Source organism: Carassius gibelio, chromosome B15 (assembly GCF_023724105.1).
Source record: "Carassius gibelio isolate Cgi1373 ecotype wild population from Czech Republic chromosome B15, carGib1.2-hapl.c, whole genome shotgun sequence".
Classification (NCBI taxonomy): Eukaryota; Metazoa; Chordata; class Actinopteri; order Cypriniformes; family Cyprinidae; genus Carassius; species Carassius gibelio.
Window position 1 is genome coordinate 12,260,639 of NC_068410.1, and position 18,575 is coordinate 12,279,213.

General features: G+C 34.9%; 1 protein-coding gene across 1 annotated transcript; it reads left to right on the forward strand.

Annotated features, from left to right (window-relative positions):
- The first annotated feature begins 1,604 nt into the window (after window positions 1–1,604).
- On the forward strand, window positions 1,605–18,105 carry tlcd2 (TLC domain containing 2). Its single transcript, XM_052576940.1, has 4 exons — window positions 1,605–2,184; window positions 2,516–2,598; window positions 5,417–5,499; window positions 15,796–18,105. Exons 1-4 carry the CDS (start codon window positions 2,006–2,008, stop codon window positions 16,183–16,185), a joined length of 735 nt encoding a protein of 244 aa, XP_052432900.1. The 5' UTR covers window positions 1,605–2,005; the 3' UTR covers window positions 16,186–18,105.
- Window positions 18,106–18,575: the final 470 nt, after the last annotated feature.

The following is an 18,575-nucleotide window of genomic DNA, read 5'->3' on the forward strand; positions in this document are numbered from 1 at the left end:
AACGCGCGGGTGAAGCTGGTAATGAAGCCACTTCTGCGATCTAAGTTGTGCTTCCTGTTTCTTGTGTGCATTATAGACAATATGTGTGTTGTTGTCGAAACAAGTATTTGAAGAGAGAGAGAGAGAGATATTTTCAAATTCGAAATTCATAATATTTAGGGGTGCATATTTATATATTTATATTTAGTCATTTATCAGACGCTTTTATCCAGAACGACTTACAAATGTGGACAACAGACGCAATCAATTGTCGTTTAAAAACAACTACTATCAGATCCAAAACGAAAAGCTAAAACTGTATAAATACTATACACATTAAATAATAATAATAATAATAATAATAATAATAATAATAATAATAATAATAATAATAATAATAATAATAATAAATAAATAAATAAATAAATACATAAAATGACAAATGCATACAACAAAATAAAAAAACTTAACATTTAAATTAACTACAAAATAAAACAATTCAAAATATTAAAGAACAAAAGGTAAAAGACTATCAAACATAGGTATAAAAGCCTACAATGTTTATTCCTAAAATTAAAAACAAACACAGAACTGTGGTCCCCATCTATCTAGGGTGGTTTCAACAAAGTGGTTGCCCAGCAACACACAGAAGTAAACAAAGGTGTTTGTCACTTTGTAGTGTGATTTACAGTAGTGTACATTACTGTAATAACGGCTTCGAACGCGGCTAAACCAATCAGAATCAAGGACCGTAACTATCCGTTTTATAACAAACAATTTTGATTATCATGGACTTCCACTGAAGTGAATATATATATATATAAATATTGTGGAACACAGCATGTGTTATATGAAGAGATCCACTAGATGTCGCTCGACGCCACTGGTTAGACGACGGAACCCCCTGCGACTTTTAGCAATTAAACTCAGTCTATCATTAAAACACACTTTTCAGACTCAGTAGTTTAATTTTTCCACTGTATCCAAATCACATGCATCACATACGAATTATGAAATTCCATGTCCCACCTCATCTCAAATTACTCTCTGGTGGAAAATACATTTTAAACATTACTTATATTGTTTACTACTGAATTGACCGTCTCAAGAACCGATAAGCTGCGAACTCGAAGTCTTCTGCAACGATTTATTAAATGAAGATCAACAAATGAGCTTGTATTGGTTTATAATAAATGTACTATTAGTAGTAGTAGTAGTAGTAGTAGTAGTAGTAGTATTTTGAAAAGGCTATGTAACAATTAAAAGTTATGTATAAGACTGTTAAATATAATTCATTTTTTCAGACAGATGGAATAAGAAAGAGTCTGGAGAAGCTCAATGGCACATCAAAAGTAAAGTCGTCGAACTCACATAAACGCTACCCAAAAGTCGTTATTATGAGTGCGATTTTTTAATATATTTTCTTCACATTCTTTATTCATCATTTTGCAGATGTAGAGCTGAGGACACCGACCGACAGCTTAGATTTTTCCCTTCTTGCAAGTTACGAAATCCCCGCCGATACTACATCTCCCACAATGCAACTTTGACAAAGGGGGCGGGACATAGACACAAGGAAAAGCACGGTTGAGGCGCTCATTTGCTCAACCGCGCCTCATGATGATTGGGCGGGGATTCTCTTGTTTGGTTATTGTAAAGGAGAAAAAGTTACACAAGCGCCAGGATTTTGTAACGCACACTTTAGCTACTATATAATTGTTGCCACTCGTTACTGTGCCACTAGTGTCTACTTAGCTTTACATCGGAGTGAACAAACCGAGCGCTGAATCAAAGAGCTTTGTTTTTTTTATCAACAAAGATAGAATAATCGATCGTTTTTTAATTATACAAGGACTCTACCAACAGTCTTATATGTTTACATTACTGAAAGTGAAAATGAAATAAATTTCAAGCAACCGGGATGCAATTTTGATTAAATAACAGATAAAACGCGAAACGGGTTGAGGTCTAGACGGGCTCGAGAGATTTGGCTAGTGACAACAAGATAGAAGCGCGCGCTTAAAATATGGAGTTGAATTCAGTGATTTTGACCACTGGGTCTTCGGTAGGCTTTTTCAAATTAGTAAACTATGGAGTCGGGAAACTTCCCATCCCCGAGACAGCCCAGAGGAACGTCTGGAAATGGAAAAACATCTCCACGTCTTTCGTGCACAGTCTCCTCACTGGAGTGTGGTCCGTGCTTTGGTGAGTGTCAGAATTCCCCCACATGTGCATGGAGAATGCATTGTTACACACCCATATATTCCTGTTTGCACTGTCTGTTGATGCCTTTGTTAGATGCTTGAGAATTTCATCCAAGAGTAAGATCTTCTCAGCTGCCTCTTTATGTTGAACGGATGGCTGTTTGATAACCAGCACACAGACGACACGTTTATCCCAATGGCTCATGCCACTTGAAGGTTTTAGCGTTTGTGGTTTAAGTTGATGTGCCAACTACACAACATATGTCACAAATGTGGTGTATTTTTATTTTAAAAGCCATTCCCTGATTGTAAAACGTCGTATGTGTTTGTAGTTTTTGCATGCATCCCCAGATGGCTGAGGATTTGATAGAAACATACTCCGTTTTCTCTCACGCCTTGGTATCTGTATCAATCGGTGAGTATAAAGCTTTATTATATATGTGTTTTATGGTGTCATTTTATTTATTTATTTAATTTTTTGAGAGCGGGTGTATAGACATTAATGCCCGTGTATTACTAACGACAGTGCCCACACTAACCACTCAGTAATTGAATGTAAGTGGGTTAGACTTGACAGGTGACCCTAACATTACTTGAAAGATTGGTAAATCGAATAAATACTTACTTCGAAGTCATATTTAATTTAATGTTAATATTTCACCCCAAAATTAAGGCTATTTTATTTTTATTTTTTTGTATTGTGGAATTTTTGACAATTAACCCTATGTTGCTCAATTAAAATGACTCTAAAGTTTTTTTAGATGCCCACCACCCCTCCTTTATTTATTTAAATTTGTCTTTTTTCTTTTTTACATTTGTTGTCAATGGTTAGTCATATTATTCCAATATACAATTTTCTTATTTAAACCTGCATTAATTAATCCTAATGTTGTGTTTTGGTCATGTTGACCTGGAGAGGATTTTCATTTTCCTGAAAATGCTGCTTAATTTTAACCCATTGAACTCACTGGGGTTCAACAACTTCCTAAAAAACAAAATTGGATTATTTTTGTTCCCTTGGAGATTTCTTGTTTCTTGTTGTGCTCCTGTTCAAAAATGACTAGCCTTTTAAAAATTACTTATATATTTCTTGGAAAGCTGTATAATTACCCAATATTAGATTCAATATTTTATCAGCTTCTTTCGCGCAGGTTTTGATTGGGAACACCAATTTACGTTTCTTCAGCACAGCAGGGTTAAATGTATGACAGGAATACCATGAATCAATACTTTAGAATCTATTATTTTCTTTGCATTAAAATAATGATTTGTTTTCTTGCATTGCAGTTATAAGACTGTGACAAGAAACTTACAGCAAAATAATCCATCTTCACAGAAACTGGCTGCATGTCATTCCTCTTGGATTATTAGCTATTATTTGTGTATTGTGCTATTATTTTACGTCACTCTTAAATGTTGCGCAGTTAACTACAATGTTTATTTCAGCCAAAAAGTAGATAATTCCCATTCAAACTGCCAAATACCAGAGATATTTTAAATACTTGGAGGAAGCCCACATGCATTTGGCAGAAATGTTAACTATAGCTACAGAATGAATGGCTAGCTTTATGATCCGTCCCAGGCACGAGTGCTACCCCCAGGTCACATGACTCTTAATGAATAGGCCTTTACTTTTAATTTTTATACTCTTTTACAGTTTATATAATTTTTTGTATTTTTTTTATACAGAATGTGTTTGGTTATCGCTATATAATATATGTCCATAAAAAGTGAACTGCAAGGCACATGGGTTTGACATGCATATCAGCCAATTTATAACTCTACAGCTCTTAAATTTGACAAAATTCCAAGTCTTATTTGGAAGACTGAGGTAAACTTCCTTCTAATATGACTCATTAGATAAAAAACAAAGTGTTTTGAGTTTATACGTTCATAAAGGAATTTTTTTTTTTTTACGAGAATTTTTTTTTTTTTATATATATTTGTTCATACTTGGATGTTATGGCTTGTTTTCAGAAAATGAACATTGTCATAAGTGTAATATGAACTATACACATGGAATCCGGAAACAGGTGTGTATACTGAAAATGCTCATCAGCACATTTATATGAAGTAGGTCTACAATATGGAGCTACATTTGCTGTTGAACTGCTCTAAAATGCAGTCTCCATGGAGACCCTCATATTGGGAGATGGATATTAATAGCTCTTCGGAAATGGCATCTTGGTAACCAACACAGTTGTTGACATTGGGTCTGTTGCTTGGAAAAACCTGTTAAATGACCCACTGTTGGATATATAATCACATTTTTTGGGTGAAGATTTTTGTTCCTTTTTTTTAACAACAAAGATAAAAGAATGACTACACATAATAAACAAATAAAATCAACAGTGCCTTATTTTCAGGTACAATAGGTTTATTTAGCAGGAGCATTCAAGAAATTGAATGAACAAATATAAAAATAAAACTCTATATAAACTGATTCCTAAAGCGACTGTATTAAAATACATTTCTTCAAAGTAGTGAGTGATTTTTTTTTTCTTTGTGTTTTTTTGTTTTATTAACGTTAAAAGGAATGTTTACCCCCCCCCCAAAAAAAATTGTCAGCTGTCTGTCAATTCTGTCACCGTGTTTTATTTTTATACCACCATTTACTCACTCAAAAGTGGTTTTAAATCTGAATGATTTTCTCAAAATATCTTCTTTTGTGTTCAGCACAAGGAAGAAATGAATACAGGGTTGGGACAACATGACAGTGAGTAAATAAATGACAGAAATGAAATTTTAAGGTGATCTATCCCTTGACAGTAATGACAGTAGGCTGTGTGTTTTTAATAGGTGTACTGTCCCTTTAAGACCTTCACGCATCTAATATACAGGCACGTTTAACGTATAAGTCTACATGTAAACCTTGTGTGTTTTGACCGTATTAGTGCAAAAGGTAACTTAGTTCTTAATCAGGTGCTGTTTGACAGACTTTAGCACGCGCGCTTCGGGTGTATACGATGCTCAGAAAAAGCACAGGACAAACCATCGCGCGAATGAAAGATTTAAAAGCACATGCAAATGATGAGAGAGTAATTCTACACTGAATTAACACTGCTGTGAATGCATGTGGCGTTGTACAGTATATGACGGAGGACCCAGAACTGCAGCTGATAGAATGTGCACTGTAGCACAATACTACGATATTTTTTCTAAAGCAGATTGTGGAGATATTTTTATCATCATATCACACACCCCTAGTGTTAATATGCATTTTTTTGTTTCAGGGTACTTTATATATGACTTCTTTGATATGGTTATCAACCAGAAGATCAGTCATTCATGGGAGCTCCTTTTCCACCATGTAGTGGTGAGTAGACTCAAAGCATGGAATATATATTAAAAAAATTCCAGAAAGCTAGACTTAACTGCTATATATGTAAATCATGAAACATACACAAATTTAAAAGCTATTTTTAAGAACATTGAGATTTTAGTTTTTGACAGATAAGCACATTTTCCTCCAAATACTAATTTCTGATGCTTCCAGATGTGTTTGCCTGAATATTTTCCATTTCTATTAATATGAAAAGTCTCATTACCTTCTTCTTATATCCTAAGACTGTAATGGATAAATACTGTTTTTTTTTTACTGATTTATGGTGAAATAAATAACTTATAACATTTTTATTATTAACATAACATGTCACTACTTTTTGCATTACAGAAATAAAATCTTTAATGGTTATTCTGTTAAATTTTCATGAATTTAACATGAAATAGTACAATAAATAATAAGAATTAAAAGACAGCCACTGGCTAGTTGTGAAGGGGGTTCTGATTGTAAACAGTAACATCATTCCAAGAGCTGTTTCTGTATTACTCGTCCTTTTCAGTGTATTCAAATAGTCCAACCTGTCTGACCACCTTGTATTTGCCATGTTTGTGGTTTGACATATTTTTGGAAAAAGGTGGGGTTTTACGGTCAACAGAAGTTAAGCTGTTGAAATAGATTAGATACTTAAAATAAACAAGTCAATATTGAAGCCACTGAACAAATCTTTTGCATTAACTCTGTTCTTAAACTATCACAGCCAGTTTATCTTGTTTTGATGGACAAGGAAGGACACTGTCTGAACACTTGCATTGAGTTCAGCGGGTTTTCTGAGCTTCAGTTCTTTCGGGGTTCTGTGGCGTCACCACTTGGTAAAGTAGCCAGCTTCATTCTGTGGCTCTGTTGTTCCCTCTTTTCTTGAGGTTTCATTTAGTAAATTGGCTGGAAGGAATATGCTGCCAGATTCTTAAAGAAACACTCCACTATTTTTGAAAATAGGCTCTTTTTCCAACTCCCCTAGAGGTAAACAGTCGTGCTTTACCGTTTTCTCTCCTGTAGTTACATTGTATACTAAGCTGACGGAAAATTTTAAGTTTTGATTTTCTAGGCCGATATGGCTAGGATCTATACTCTCATTCCAGCGTAATAAAGAAACTTTGCTGCCATACCATAGGTGCAATAGGCGCAGTGATGTTACGCAGTGCCTGACAATAGCCTATTCTGCCTAGAAAGTCGCAACTTTTCATTTTTTACGGTGTTCTTAGTACACAATGTAACTAGCTTTAAAAAATTGACATTTTTTTATTTTCTTTGGTCATTTTTGAGCGAGATGCTAATGTTCTAATCTGATTCAGTGATTTATGCTAAGCTAAGCTAAAAGGGCTACCGGCAGACGTGGAGATCTGCTGAATGTATTCAAAAACGGTAGACCTAAACTAGGGGAAGTAGGAAAATTAGCCTTTTTTCAAAAATAGTGGAGTGTTTCTTTAATGGCACTGTGAGAAACTGTCAGACCCTCTCAAATCGACCCCATCTCGTTCTTCCCCACTGTTTATATCATGAGCCAAACTGTACTAATAAGAGAAGCTTTGTTTTAGATTTGCTCAGTTTGAACGGAATGCAGACTGTCAACAAGTAAAGGCCTTTTTTGTTGCTGGATCAGGTTGGATTGAACGTCTGTCATTCCACACCAAAAATGCAATTACAAAGGGTTTTTTTTTTTTCCAAGAAATTGAAATGTCTATGGGGAAGTGTTTGCTAAGGCAATTGGGGAGTCTGTGGAAAGCCTTTTTGGACTTAAAGGATCATTGGAGCTTTAGATCATGTGATCAACATGGGTGTGGGCGTCTTGCCTCACACTATCCAGACTGTGTGTAGTTTTCCCTTCGAATTTGATGCATTGATTATACACACTTTCATTCAAATTTAAGAATAGGAAATTTTTTTCTCATATGCTTATCAAGGCACCTTTATTTTATCAAAAAAAACATGCTATTGTGAAATATTATAACAATTCAAAATATTAAAATCTATTTTAAAATATAATTTATTTTGAAAGCTGAACAGTTGTGCTGCTTAATATTTATGTAATGTTAACTATCACTTTTGATAAATTTGAAGTGCCCTTGCTGGAAAAAAAAAGTATTAATTTCTTTAAAAAGAAAAAAACCTTTCCTGAATAAAGAAAAGAAAAACACTTGGCAAAATTTTTTTACTTACCCCAAACTTTTAAAAGGTAGTAGATTAAAAAAAAGTTTGATTTGAGGTAAAGAGGAAGTCCATGTATGGAAACATTGCAAGTAGTCATTCATTTGTGGTGGAAAAACACTGATGGTGAGGCCTACTATCAACCCAGTTGTGTTGACATATACCAATATAGTAAGAAGCAACAACTTAATGGTTTGGTTGGCTTGTGGGTTGTACTGCTTGGCTGTGACTTTTGCGAATGCTGAAGTTTCCAGAGATGGTTCTGTGGAAAGCATCACACTAACCCAATAATATTTTTGGCATCTGGATGACCACAACCCTGCTTTAAATCAGTTTCTCAGAAAATGTGCTTCAGAAAGCAAATATCTCTCATCCCCCATTCATTTACACAATTGAGTTATCTAATTAAAGCTTTCAAGTCTCAGAGGGGACTGATGTGATCATTTTTGTATTGGAGCTCATTCCTACCATGCATGCTGATGTGGAATCAGTGGAAAAAATACAAAACAATGGGGGAGTCCCATGGTTTGGCTAGAGTCTAGCAGGGTGATTGTTCGTACACCTAAACACAGAAGCCTGAGGTGATTGTATTTGCTCACTGACAGATTTTACTTTATCACAAAAGTTAGGCAGTAGAGTGGTTCCCTGGCAGGAAACTCAATTACAACCCCCTGTATTTTTTGTAGATCCTGATAATCCTGTTAAAGCTGCAGCTTTCCCTGACTGGTTGAAGCTGCTGTACTCTGGATAAAGCTGTCAGTAACATGAGTGGTAAACAAGTGGATTGTAGTAAGAAAACCGCCCAAACATGCCTGACATTCTCAAGGAGGTTGTGTCCGTAAAACCAAAGATTAGTATAGCAAATAATGATCATCTCTTTGTTTTTGTTTTTTTGTAGTAAAATAAATGTTCCTCTTCAATTTATGTGGCTTACTTGACTATGGTGCAGTGGGGAAGTTTCGTCCAACTAGTCAATTTGGTGAAGTGAGATCAATGTTTTATCACTTTAAAAGCAACCACCATTACAACCAAAAACATTCACACAGACATCTTTGATGTCTTGGGTCTAAGAATGAACCTGAAATTAGTCTGATTATTTAATTTAATTTTGTTTATTTTTCTCTTTTTTCTATTTCTTTTTTTTCTATTGTTATTTTTTATTATTATCATTAGTATTATTATTTATTTTCCCCCCATATCATTACCTGGCAGTTGTTTTGCTCTTATGAATTGTATTTATTTATTTATTTATTTAAATCATTTTTATTATTATTATTATTATTATTAGTAGTAGTAGTAGTAGTAGTAGTAGTAGTAGTAGTAGTCGTAGTAGTCGTCGTCTTTATTTTCATCCCCTAAAGTCTTTATCTGGCATTTGTTGTTCAATCCGCTATGAATTTAATCTAATTGTTTGTTTTATTGCCCCCCCCCCCCATTATTTATCATTTTATTCTTACTATTATTATTTTTTTCCTTAATGTCTTTACCTGACAGTTGTTTTCCTATCTCTTATGTATGTTTCATTTACTATGACTCCTTTTGTATTTTATATTTAATATTTTATTGTAAAATTTGAACCAACTGCTTGCTCACTGACAAATATGTAGTATTTAACACACCGGTTGACTTAAGCTGTTCCTGCTTTATCAGTTATAGAGCAAATGATGATGTAGAGTGAATATATCGACAGTAGGTCAAAGGTTAACAGCAGGTTTTGTTCTGTTGGAAGTGAAATGGAAAGAATAAGAGGCAGCGCAGGAATGAGAGTAAAGAATGTATACGAGTGAGGGAACACTTTTGGCTCCAGACTGTAGTGTATTTGTGGCTCGATCCCTCCTCCCCTTGCAGCATGCATTCAGCATTTTCCAGGGACATCTGGTCCACATATGTTCATGCTCCAGGACCCTTGTAGACCAGAGACCACTGAATGCAAACCCCTTTGAAATTTCCTCTATAACCTCTAGACCTAAAAACCTCTCTGTCTTTCTCTCTTCCTCGTATTATGAGAATGACTGAATAAACATCTCCACAATGCTCCTCATTATCATTTACAAGGGGTGAAGAGGAAAAGAGTGTCAGCATCTCCTACACTTAATCTTATTTTCCATTGCAATTATCCAGTTTTCACAATATGTGACCCTGGACCACAAAACCAGTCTTAAGTGTCAATGTTATTTCAACTTTTTGAAAATCTGGAATCTGAGGGTGCGAAAAAAATTAAAATACTTAGGAAATCACCATTGAAGTTGTCCAAATGAATTCTTAACAATACATGTTATTAATAAAAAATTCAGTTTTGATATATTTACGGTAGGAAATTTACAGAATATCTTCATGGAACATGATCTTTACTTAATACCCTAATGATTTATGGCATAAAAGAAAAATCAACAACATACAATTTTTTTTTTTTTGGCTATTGCAAAAAAAAAAAAAAAACTAGTTTCTTAAGACTGGTTTTGTGGTCCAGGGTTACATATATTTTTAGAACTTCATTAAAACAATTTACTGACCCGCTTTCATCCAGCCACTAAAGATTAATGCCTTTATTTCCCGTCTATGACTATGGAGATTATATAGACAAATTTCCATTGTAATATTGTAAATGTCATTGTAGTATTCGTGATGTTGCATAATCACTCACAAATTTCATTTTACAAATCGTCATTGATTCACGTAAATGTTGGGCTCATAAACACACATTCATATATTCATCACATATTCATACATTTTTTTCCCTTCACTCACATTGTACCACACCCTGAGTTCACCTCTCTCAACACCTTTATTTCATACGGTTAGATTTCCACACACCCACTCCAGCAACTTCATGTCCCAGCCCAGTTTCTCTTTCTCACAGCATCTGGCCCCTCCTCGCTCTCAGATGTCTTTAACTGGGAGTATCTGTTTTCTGTGTTTGTGTCTGTTCTTTTACTGTGATTGGAAGGTTGTGCGTTACAGACCAGCTGCACTGCATTTTTTATATAAAAAAATTCGTAAAGACAAAATGCACTCAAAAATGACTACTGCTGTTTACTCACCATTTATATGATAGTGTTGTGTGAGGACAGACCGAAATTTAGGATGATATTCATAATCTGTCTTAATTATTACTTCCAAACAACATTTGTACATTTATTTTTCAATGATTGGAAGTGAAATTTGTTGCACCACATGACATTTTATGATGTGAATTTTTTTTTTACATTTTATTTCTGAAGTGAGAAGCATGCTCAACTTAGAAGAGTTTATTTGATTCAAAAAATTCCTGTGACATTAAAGCTGAATTTTCAGCAGCCATTACTCCAGACTTCAGTGTCACATTGTCGTTAAGAAATCATCCTAATATGATGATTTTGCTGATCAAGAAACATTTCTTATTATTATAAATATTGAAACCAGTTGTTCTGCTTCATTTTGTGGAAACTGTTGGTATATTTTCTTCAGGATCCTTTGATGAATAGAAAGTGAAAAAAACACCTTTTAAATTTTTTTTATTAATCTTTTGTAATATTATAAATGTATTTACTATCACTTTTAATCAATTTAATGCATCCTTGATTAATCCATTTTTCAACCCCAAACTTTTTACAATTAATGTAAATAGTGCACGATTTTTTCAACAAAAGTTATTTTTCGTTGATGTAAATATTAAAGCTTTTTTTTTTTTTTTTTTTGACAGGTTTAGGGTTGGGTTAGGGAAAAAAATATTGTTTACTCAGAATAAAAGTAATAGAGGTCTATGGAAAGAAAACGTGTGTGTGTGTTCACGTTTATCTTCAATGAAGCGTGTGTCCTCTCTGTTAGTCCACCTGTCCACTCTTCTCTCATCACCTCATGTGGTCTAAAGCCATTGGCATCTGCTCTATTTCTCACTGAGCTTCAGTATTCCTCACATGCTGCTCAAATGGGCATGCTGGCAAAGCGTTTGAACGAGTTTCAACTGTAACCAGGTTAACTGGTTTGAGACTGTGCTGATTCCACCCCCATTCAGTTCCTCATGGGGAGCCTTTTTGATCCCATGCCAAATGCCATTTGTGTCTGCCATGTTTTTGTGTGTGTGTGTGTGTGTGTGTGTGTAATGGAGAAAGTAGAGACCCTTCTAATGATAATTGACCCCGCAGGGAGAGGTTTATGAAACCAAACACACATGTAGCTTTACATTTACAACAGGGGAGTAAACCAGCAGGCATGTGCTAATGTGATGTTATTATTGCATCATTAATGCTTTTTATGCGTAATTGTATTGAAAATAAAAACGTTGTTTTGGTGGTAAACAACAAAAATAGGCAGGTGTGATCAGCATGTGCTTTTTCATTGCTCCCATGCTTAGGCTTAGCAACTTTAAAGGTGTGTGTGTGTTTTAATGTCTGCAGAATTATGTTGGAGAGAATTCTTTTTATTTTATTTTATTTTTTTATGAAATCCAATTTATATGCATAGCACTCTGAAAGCAGCTTGTATAGCACTTTTTTTTGGTTGGTTTGTTGGTTTGTTTTGGTTTTTCCCTGACTGTGCCTTTTATATGAATCAGATTGCATGAAAAAACAGTCGCAGAACCACTGCATTTTAATCGCAATCCAAAAAGACACGCTTCATATAGTAGGAGCAGTTTTTGATGTAAATTTGATTAGAATAAAAAAAAGAGAAAAAAAAGCCTTTTTTTATGCCTTCATTTAGATAGGATAGTATAGGTCGACAAGAAGCAAAGTGGGTGAGGTGGGGGGGGGGGGGGGGTGATCAGGAAAGTTCTGCAAGTCGGGACTTGAACAATGGCACTGTGTGTCAGCGCACTTCCCACAAATTTAAAGCAAAAACAGAATGGTCGCACCTTATCTATGTGAAATTATGATACATAAAACATCTGAATGAAAAAAAAAAAAAGTGCTGAATAAGACTGCATATTCACCCACTGACAGCAGGGGGCGCTTATGGAACAGCAGCGATACTTCGATTCTTTGGTTAACGCTGTAAACAAAGCAGCGCTTTGCTTTTTAAGTATGCATTATACAGAAGTAAGATGAAACGAAAATACCATCTAAACTTTTCTGAAGAGAGTCCGTTTCCCTCAGGGATACATTCATATCATTTCTTTATTTTGTGCATTGTGAACAGTGAGCTTGATCTGCCTTCTACAGTATTTTCTCCTCTTTGCGTCCATCTTCAGCATCTCTGGTTTCTGTTAATGGCCGTTTACAGTGGGTTCATTTGGCCAGATAAAGAATCAGTTGTGTGTTATTAATAGTTCTCTACCCATTAGTCAGAAGTGTATGCAGTTAACAGGAATCTCCTCTCAATTCATATCACTGTACATGTTGCTTAGCCTCTTGTACTGGTATGCCGTTTTTTTATTTTATTTTTATTCATGTTGTGAGCATAATTCAAACCGGTTTATCTCCCAGCACTAGCCTTTAGTATTTTGTGTAAACTGGAATTTTCTGAGCACAGCATTTAATCCAGACAACTAAAGGATTAACATCATTATATACGCTACCATTATAATATCACTTATGCTCTGCAAGGCTGTTTTGAAGGTAGAAGGTTTGAAAGGACAGCATTTATTCAAAATTTTAATTTTGTAGCATTATAAATGGCTTTACTGTCACCTTTTTATCAATTTATAACATAATTACAGGACAGAAGTATATAATAAAACTACATTTAATCAGTATGTGTGTTCCCTGAGAATCAAACCCATGGCCTTGCCGTTGCGAGTGCTGTTCAACCAGGAGCTATCAGTTAACATAAAGCAACATGTTATGTGATGTATAGGAAATGAAGACTTTGCTCTTTTCCTGTCAATGATTATGTTCTTGTCAAGGCTAAGACAGAAGTTAAAGAGTGTTTTATCTCTTTATTACAGTCACCATTTAAATTTTACATATTGTACAATGTTGAGTAATTGCTTTTGATGTCTTTGACATGAGAAACACCTATTGACCTCATTTTGTGTAGGAGACAGTACTTTGCATTTCACTTTCAGTAGCGATACAAAATCTGTTCATTCACTTAAGTCTCATCAGGCTATTATAACCTCCATGTTCTGGACGGATGTTCATGTCACCTTAAGGAGGGATAGGGTCTTCTGAAGATAACCGGTTTGTTTGTGATGTTCAGAGCTTTATCCAGCTTTGCGTTGCGTAAGTAGACATCTTGACCTGAGGAAAAGACAAAGCGTTAGCCAAAGGTCAACATCCTCTCAGTCATGAGACTGAGGACACTCAAATCTTATTTTGTAATCATGCATCTTCCTATTAAAAGGGGCCCTTCACTGCAATCAGAGAAGAATTAACAGACAAAAATCATGTTATAGAGTTAGCAGTCCTGCTAAATCCACAGACTGGCATTTTGGAGGGGGGCATTTGATTGCTTTATAAAGTCAGAAATATTTCTCAGCCACCATGTTTCCTGTAGCCTGACTGTATACCTTTTAGACACTGTAAACCCAACTCAGAAGTGTTTACAGAGATAGTTGGATGGATGGTCAGTTTTTGTCATGCTTTGCTTTTATGAATGGAGCATACGTTACACATTCTAGAAGTATGTTTGGATTTCAAGCTGTTGAAACCCATCATCCTTTACGTGCCTGCTTTAAACACACACCAGGGGCCTTTGAGAGAGGTATGTGTCAGTAGTGTTAATGTGAATAACAGTACTGGCCTTATGCAGGACCAGCTGGGTGTCATGTGAACGGGGGTTGCATTACAGCCTCAACCGGGCAATCACTTATGTCCTGTTACAAAAGGAGTTATGTCACGGCAACGCCACACGGTCATGTAACTTAGTATTGGACCGTCATGTAACTGCACCTTTGTGCTCTGCGTAAGACTTATACCTGACAGTTTGCCAATGTACATGTTTCATAAACTTCAATAAAATTATATAAGTTAGATAAAGTTGTATAACGTTTAGAATTATAATTGTTAGTTGCTTACTGTAAATATTACATGGTTGAGGTCTTAGTAAATACTTTTTTTTTTTATTATGTTTGACTACGTTTCGGTTAGAGTCTCGGTTATAGAGCTTTTGGTGACATGCTAGTTTAGATTAATCTATGCAATTTCTGCTTGTTTTTCTAATGTTAGGCATAGACTGCCACCTAGTGGAAGATCGTAAAAATGTTTCAAGATTTCCTTTGGATGAAAAATGGATCAAAAAGATTTTCTATAAAAAATTACCTTATCAATATATAAAAGTTATTGATTTAATGTTGTTCCACTTTTTTTAAGAGACGTCACATACACAGTCACAATTTTCACATGTTTTTTTTGCACTGGTTAATCTCAGAGCTTGTTGGTTTGTTTCAGGATTTAGTATTCTTTAAGAATTTGTATAAATACTTGTTTATTAATGAGGAAAATCCTTCCAGAATCAAGGTTGCAATCACGATTGTGCTCTATTGGTAGTGATATTATTGACCAAACCCTTTAGATGAGTTTGAAGCGTTGGACTCCAGCTGGATTAGTGTCTCATGGCTTTGACTGTTGTCATGTTGCATTTAGGACTGATCAACAGAGCCTTTGTATTCCTGTCCTCAGCCTCTCCCTGCTGTTATCAGATGATACAAGACACTCTCATTTGTTTCTCGTCGCCTCACAGCAGATTAGCATTTAGAAGACCAAAGAGTTGCTGCTGAATTTAAGCACATTAAATAATAAATCTGGCCCAAGCTATTAAATATTAAATTAAGTATTATGTTATATCAAATACTAGCAAACATCTACACTATAAAAAGTGAAAATCCCTCCAGAATGTAGAATACTTGTGTTTTTATCAGAACAGATTTGGAGAAATGTAGCATTACATCACCTTCTCACCAGTGGATCCTCTGCAGTGAATGGGTGCCGTCAGAATGAGCGTCTAAACAGCTGATTAAAAACATCACAATAATTCACAAGTAATCCACACAACGTCAGTTCATCAATTAACATCTTGTAAAGCAGTGTGTTTGTAAAAAAAAGTCCCATCAGGATGTTTTTCATTTTTAAACATTACTAAAATATGAGTCCTCTTTCCATAATAATTGATTTATTTTTTGGGGTGAATTATTCCTTTAAAGTTTTCCTTAGCCAATATTTTAGTGCATTGCTGTTACTCAAGCCTCTCAATTTCTTTTGTTTGCAGGTGATCACCTGTTTCGGGATCTCTGTGTTGACCTGTCGGTATGTGGGTTTTGCCGTGGTGGCTCTGTTGGTGGAGATCAATTCAATCTTTCTGCACCTGAGGCAAGTGCTCCGCATGGCCAGCCTGGCCAAAAGTACATTTTACCGCGTCAACAGTATGATCAACCTGGGCACCTATGTAGTGTTTCGCATCAACACTCTGGCCTGGATGACCCGCTGGCTGGTGCTAAATCGTGACCTCATCCCCCTAATCAGCTACACCATCGGCAGCGTGGGTCTGGCCATCATGACCCTCATGAACATTGTGTTGTTTTACCGCCTGATGAGAAGTGACTTCATGAAGTCCAGCCGCGAGAAGGATGTGAGGAAAGAGAAGGAGAAAGAAATGTAAGGAGAGGACTCTTCCCACTCCAGCTTCAGCTCCAACCAAATCCACTCTTATCGCCACCATTCCCAGACTTTCGGGAAAAAGTTCCTTCCAACCCACTGACTTCATTCCTGTAACACCTGATTGTCGACTAGATCAAAATGTACTCATTTTATAGACCTCAAGCTGTGCTAAGATTATGATGGCTGTTGTCACACGTTTACAGTTGTCTGACATGGATGACATATATTGACACATGCAACTTTATGATCAAATACTCCTGCATGATTTATACAATGAATCAAAACATTATCAATTCTAATGAACTGGATCTGTTTACTTTAATCAAATCATAAGCTACCCCATGGAATGTATACATTATCTATTAAATGTAAGCAAATATTCTGCTCAAATAGGAACTACATATGTGGGATTAAAAAATGGAAAGAATATATATATATAAGTTTGGGTACCTCATCATCCTACTTTTATATAGTTTTTAAATGTACAGTTCGCTCAAATTTGATTGATCTGTTGCCCCTTAAGAGGAGAATCTGAATCTCGATGCTGGAGTCTTCACAGCGATTATCAGGTTTAAAACACACTTTCTTACAATGAAACGGAATGCATTTGAGGTTTGACATCTGACAGGACTTTCATTGCACAAATCATGCCTGTAGATGGCACCACACACAACACAACACAACAGAGACCTCATGTTAGCTTATGCTAATACTTAGTCTATAGAGAAGCGATGATTAAAGCAGCACTGATATTGCTTTAAATGAGCTGAACTTTTTTTAAAATATATATATATATATATATATATATATATAATCTTTGTAATTGTTTATTTTATATATTTGTAATTCGTGTGTAATTAATATCACTGATTACTATGGTGGGAGGAAAACTGCAAAAAAAAAAATCACTTTGGAGAGCAAAATGAATGGCGGAACACTGTCTTGTGCAAAATGTTGCGATTTTGTTTGTGGTTAAAGAAGAACGGTCTTAGTCAAAGTAAAGGCATTGTTTTGTTTAGCCTTATTTCACATACTCCGTGCCATGGAGATTGTAGACTGAATTCTGAATATTATTGAATTATAGGCAAGAGTGGCCCGTCTTTCTGGTGGGAAAGTTGACGCACTGGAACCGCATGTAGCATCACCGACTTGTGCCACAAAACTAACAAAACTAGTTTTTCAAAGCACCAAAGTTTATTCATAATGTTTGTTTTAATCTGGTGTAGCCTACTCCTTCCTTATTTTTACTGTTTGTAGGAAGGCTTAATAATTAAGTAAAAAAAGCTACTCATATTAAAATTATTACAGGAACTTGAAAGCAAGTTAAATATGGAAAAATATATGTGCACTGAACTATTGGCAGCTTCATATCGAGTCTATGTGCTTGTATATGTGGTTCCTTAATTAAGTAACTGGTATCTGTATTTAAATGTGTTTAAAACTGAAAGTGTACATTTTAGTTTTTGAGAAAAAAATCCAATGTGACTTAGAACAATTTAAAGATCTTTTCAGCAATGCGGTTGTCCTTCACTTGACTGTGCAGTTCTGTACTGTGTTTGAAAGATAAGCTACTGTTGTATTGTGGATCTGATTTGTTTGAGCCTAGTGTTGCAGTGTTTTCCGAAGCCATAATTAAAAAGAAAAAAAAATTACAGCTGGAAAAAAAATAGATATACGCCCGTTTCCCCAGGAGATCACAACAGGAAAACAGTTTTTTCCTTTTTTTTTTCTTTTTTTTTTTTCTTAACCCTTGATGTTTTAGTTAGCCTAATCATTTAAGTTTTAAACAATTGTATCTAAAATGTATATAGCATAATTGTATTTTTGTTTGGATGAATTGTTTTGTAATTAATATAAAAAAAAATATTTGTATATGACCTTTATATTGTTAATCGTGAAATAAAATGTTATTAACAATTTATTTGAGATTGTTATTTTAAGAAGTTGGGGGAAAATATACTTTATAATATAGAATAAATTAGATTTTGATAAACCTTTATAGTTTATATTAAATCATTTATATAACATTAAACTTTATTGTAGTTGTAGGCCTACTTGTTTTATTTGTTTATTTATTTATTTATTGGTGGGGGGGGGGGCATTTTCGAATGTACTGGACTTGACAGAAGAATAAATAAATAATGAATGAATGAAAGAAAGAAAGAAAGATAATGTAAATGGTAAGATGAGGGCTTATAGGGAGCAATTCCGGGAATTCACCAAACACTCCTTGCTCCAAATAAACTCCACTCCGTATTGCTTATCCGTACTGGGCTCTAAAGATGCATAAACTTGTCTATATAACTGCAAACTAAAAATGTTTATAATTCAAATACATAGCATACTCTTCCTGTTACACAAACAGAGAACAGTCGATATGCTAATGAAATA

What these genes read in the sequence shown, in the direction of transcription:
- tlcd2 (XM_052576940.1), top strand. Translation starts at nt 2,006, where the DNA reads ATGGAGTTGAATTCAGTGATTTTGACCACTGGGTCTTCGGTAGGCTTT. An exon ending in GGAGTGTGGTCCGTGCTTTG is followed by an intron (nt 2,185 to 2,515) that starts GTGAGTGTCAGA and finishes ATGTGTTTGTAG; the next exon opens with TTTTTGCATGCATCCCCAGA. An exon ending in CTTGGTATCTGTATCAATCG is followed by an intron (nt 2,599 to 5,416) that starts GTGAGTATAAAG and finishes TTTTTGTTTCAG; the next exon opens with GGTACTTTATATATGACTTC.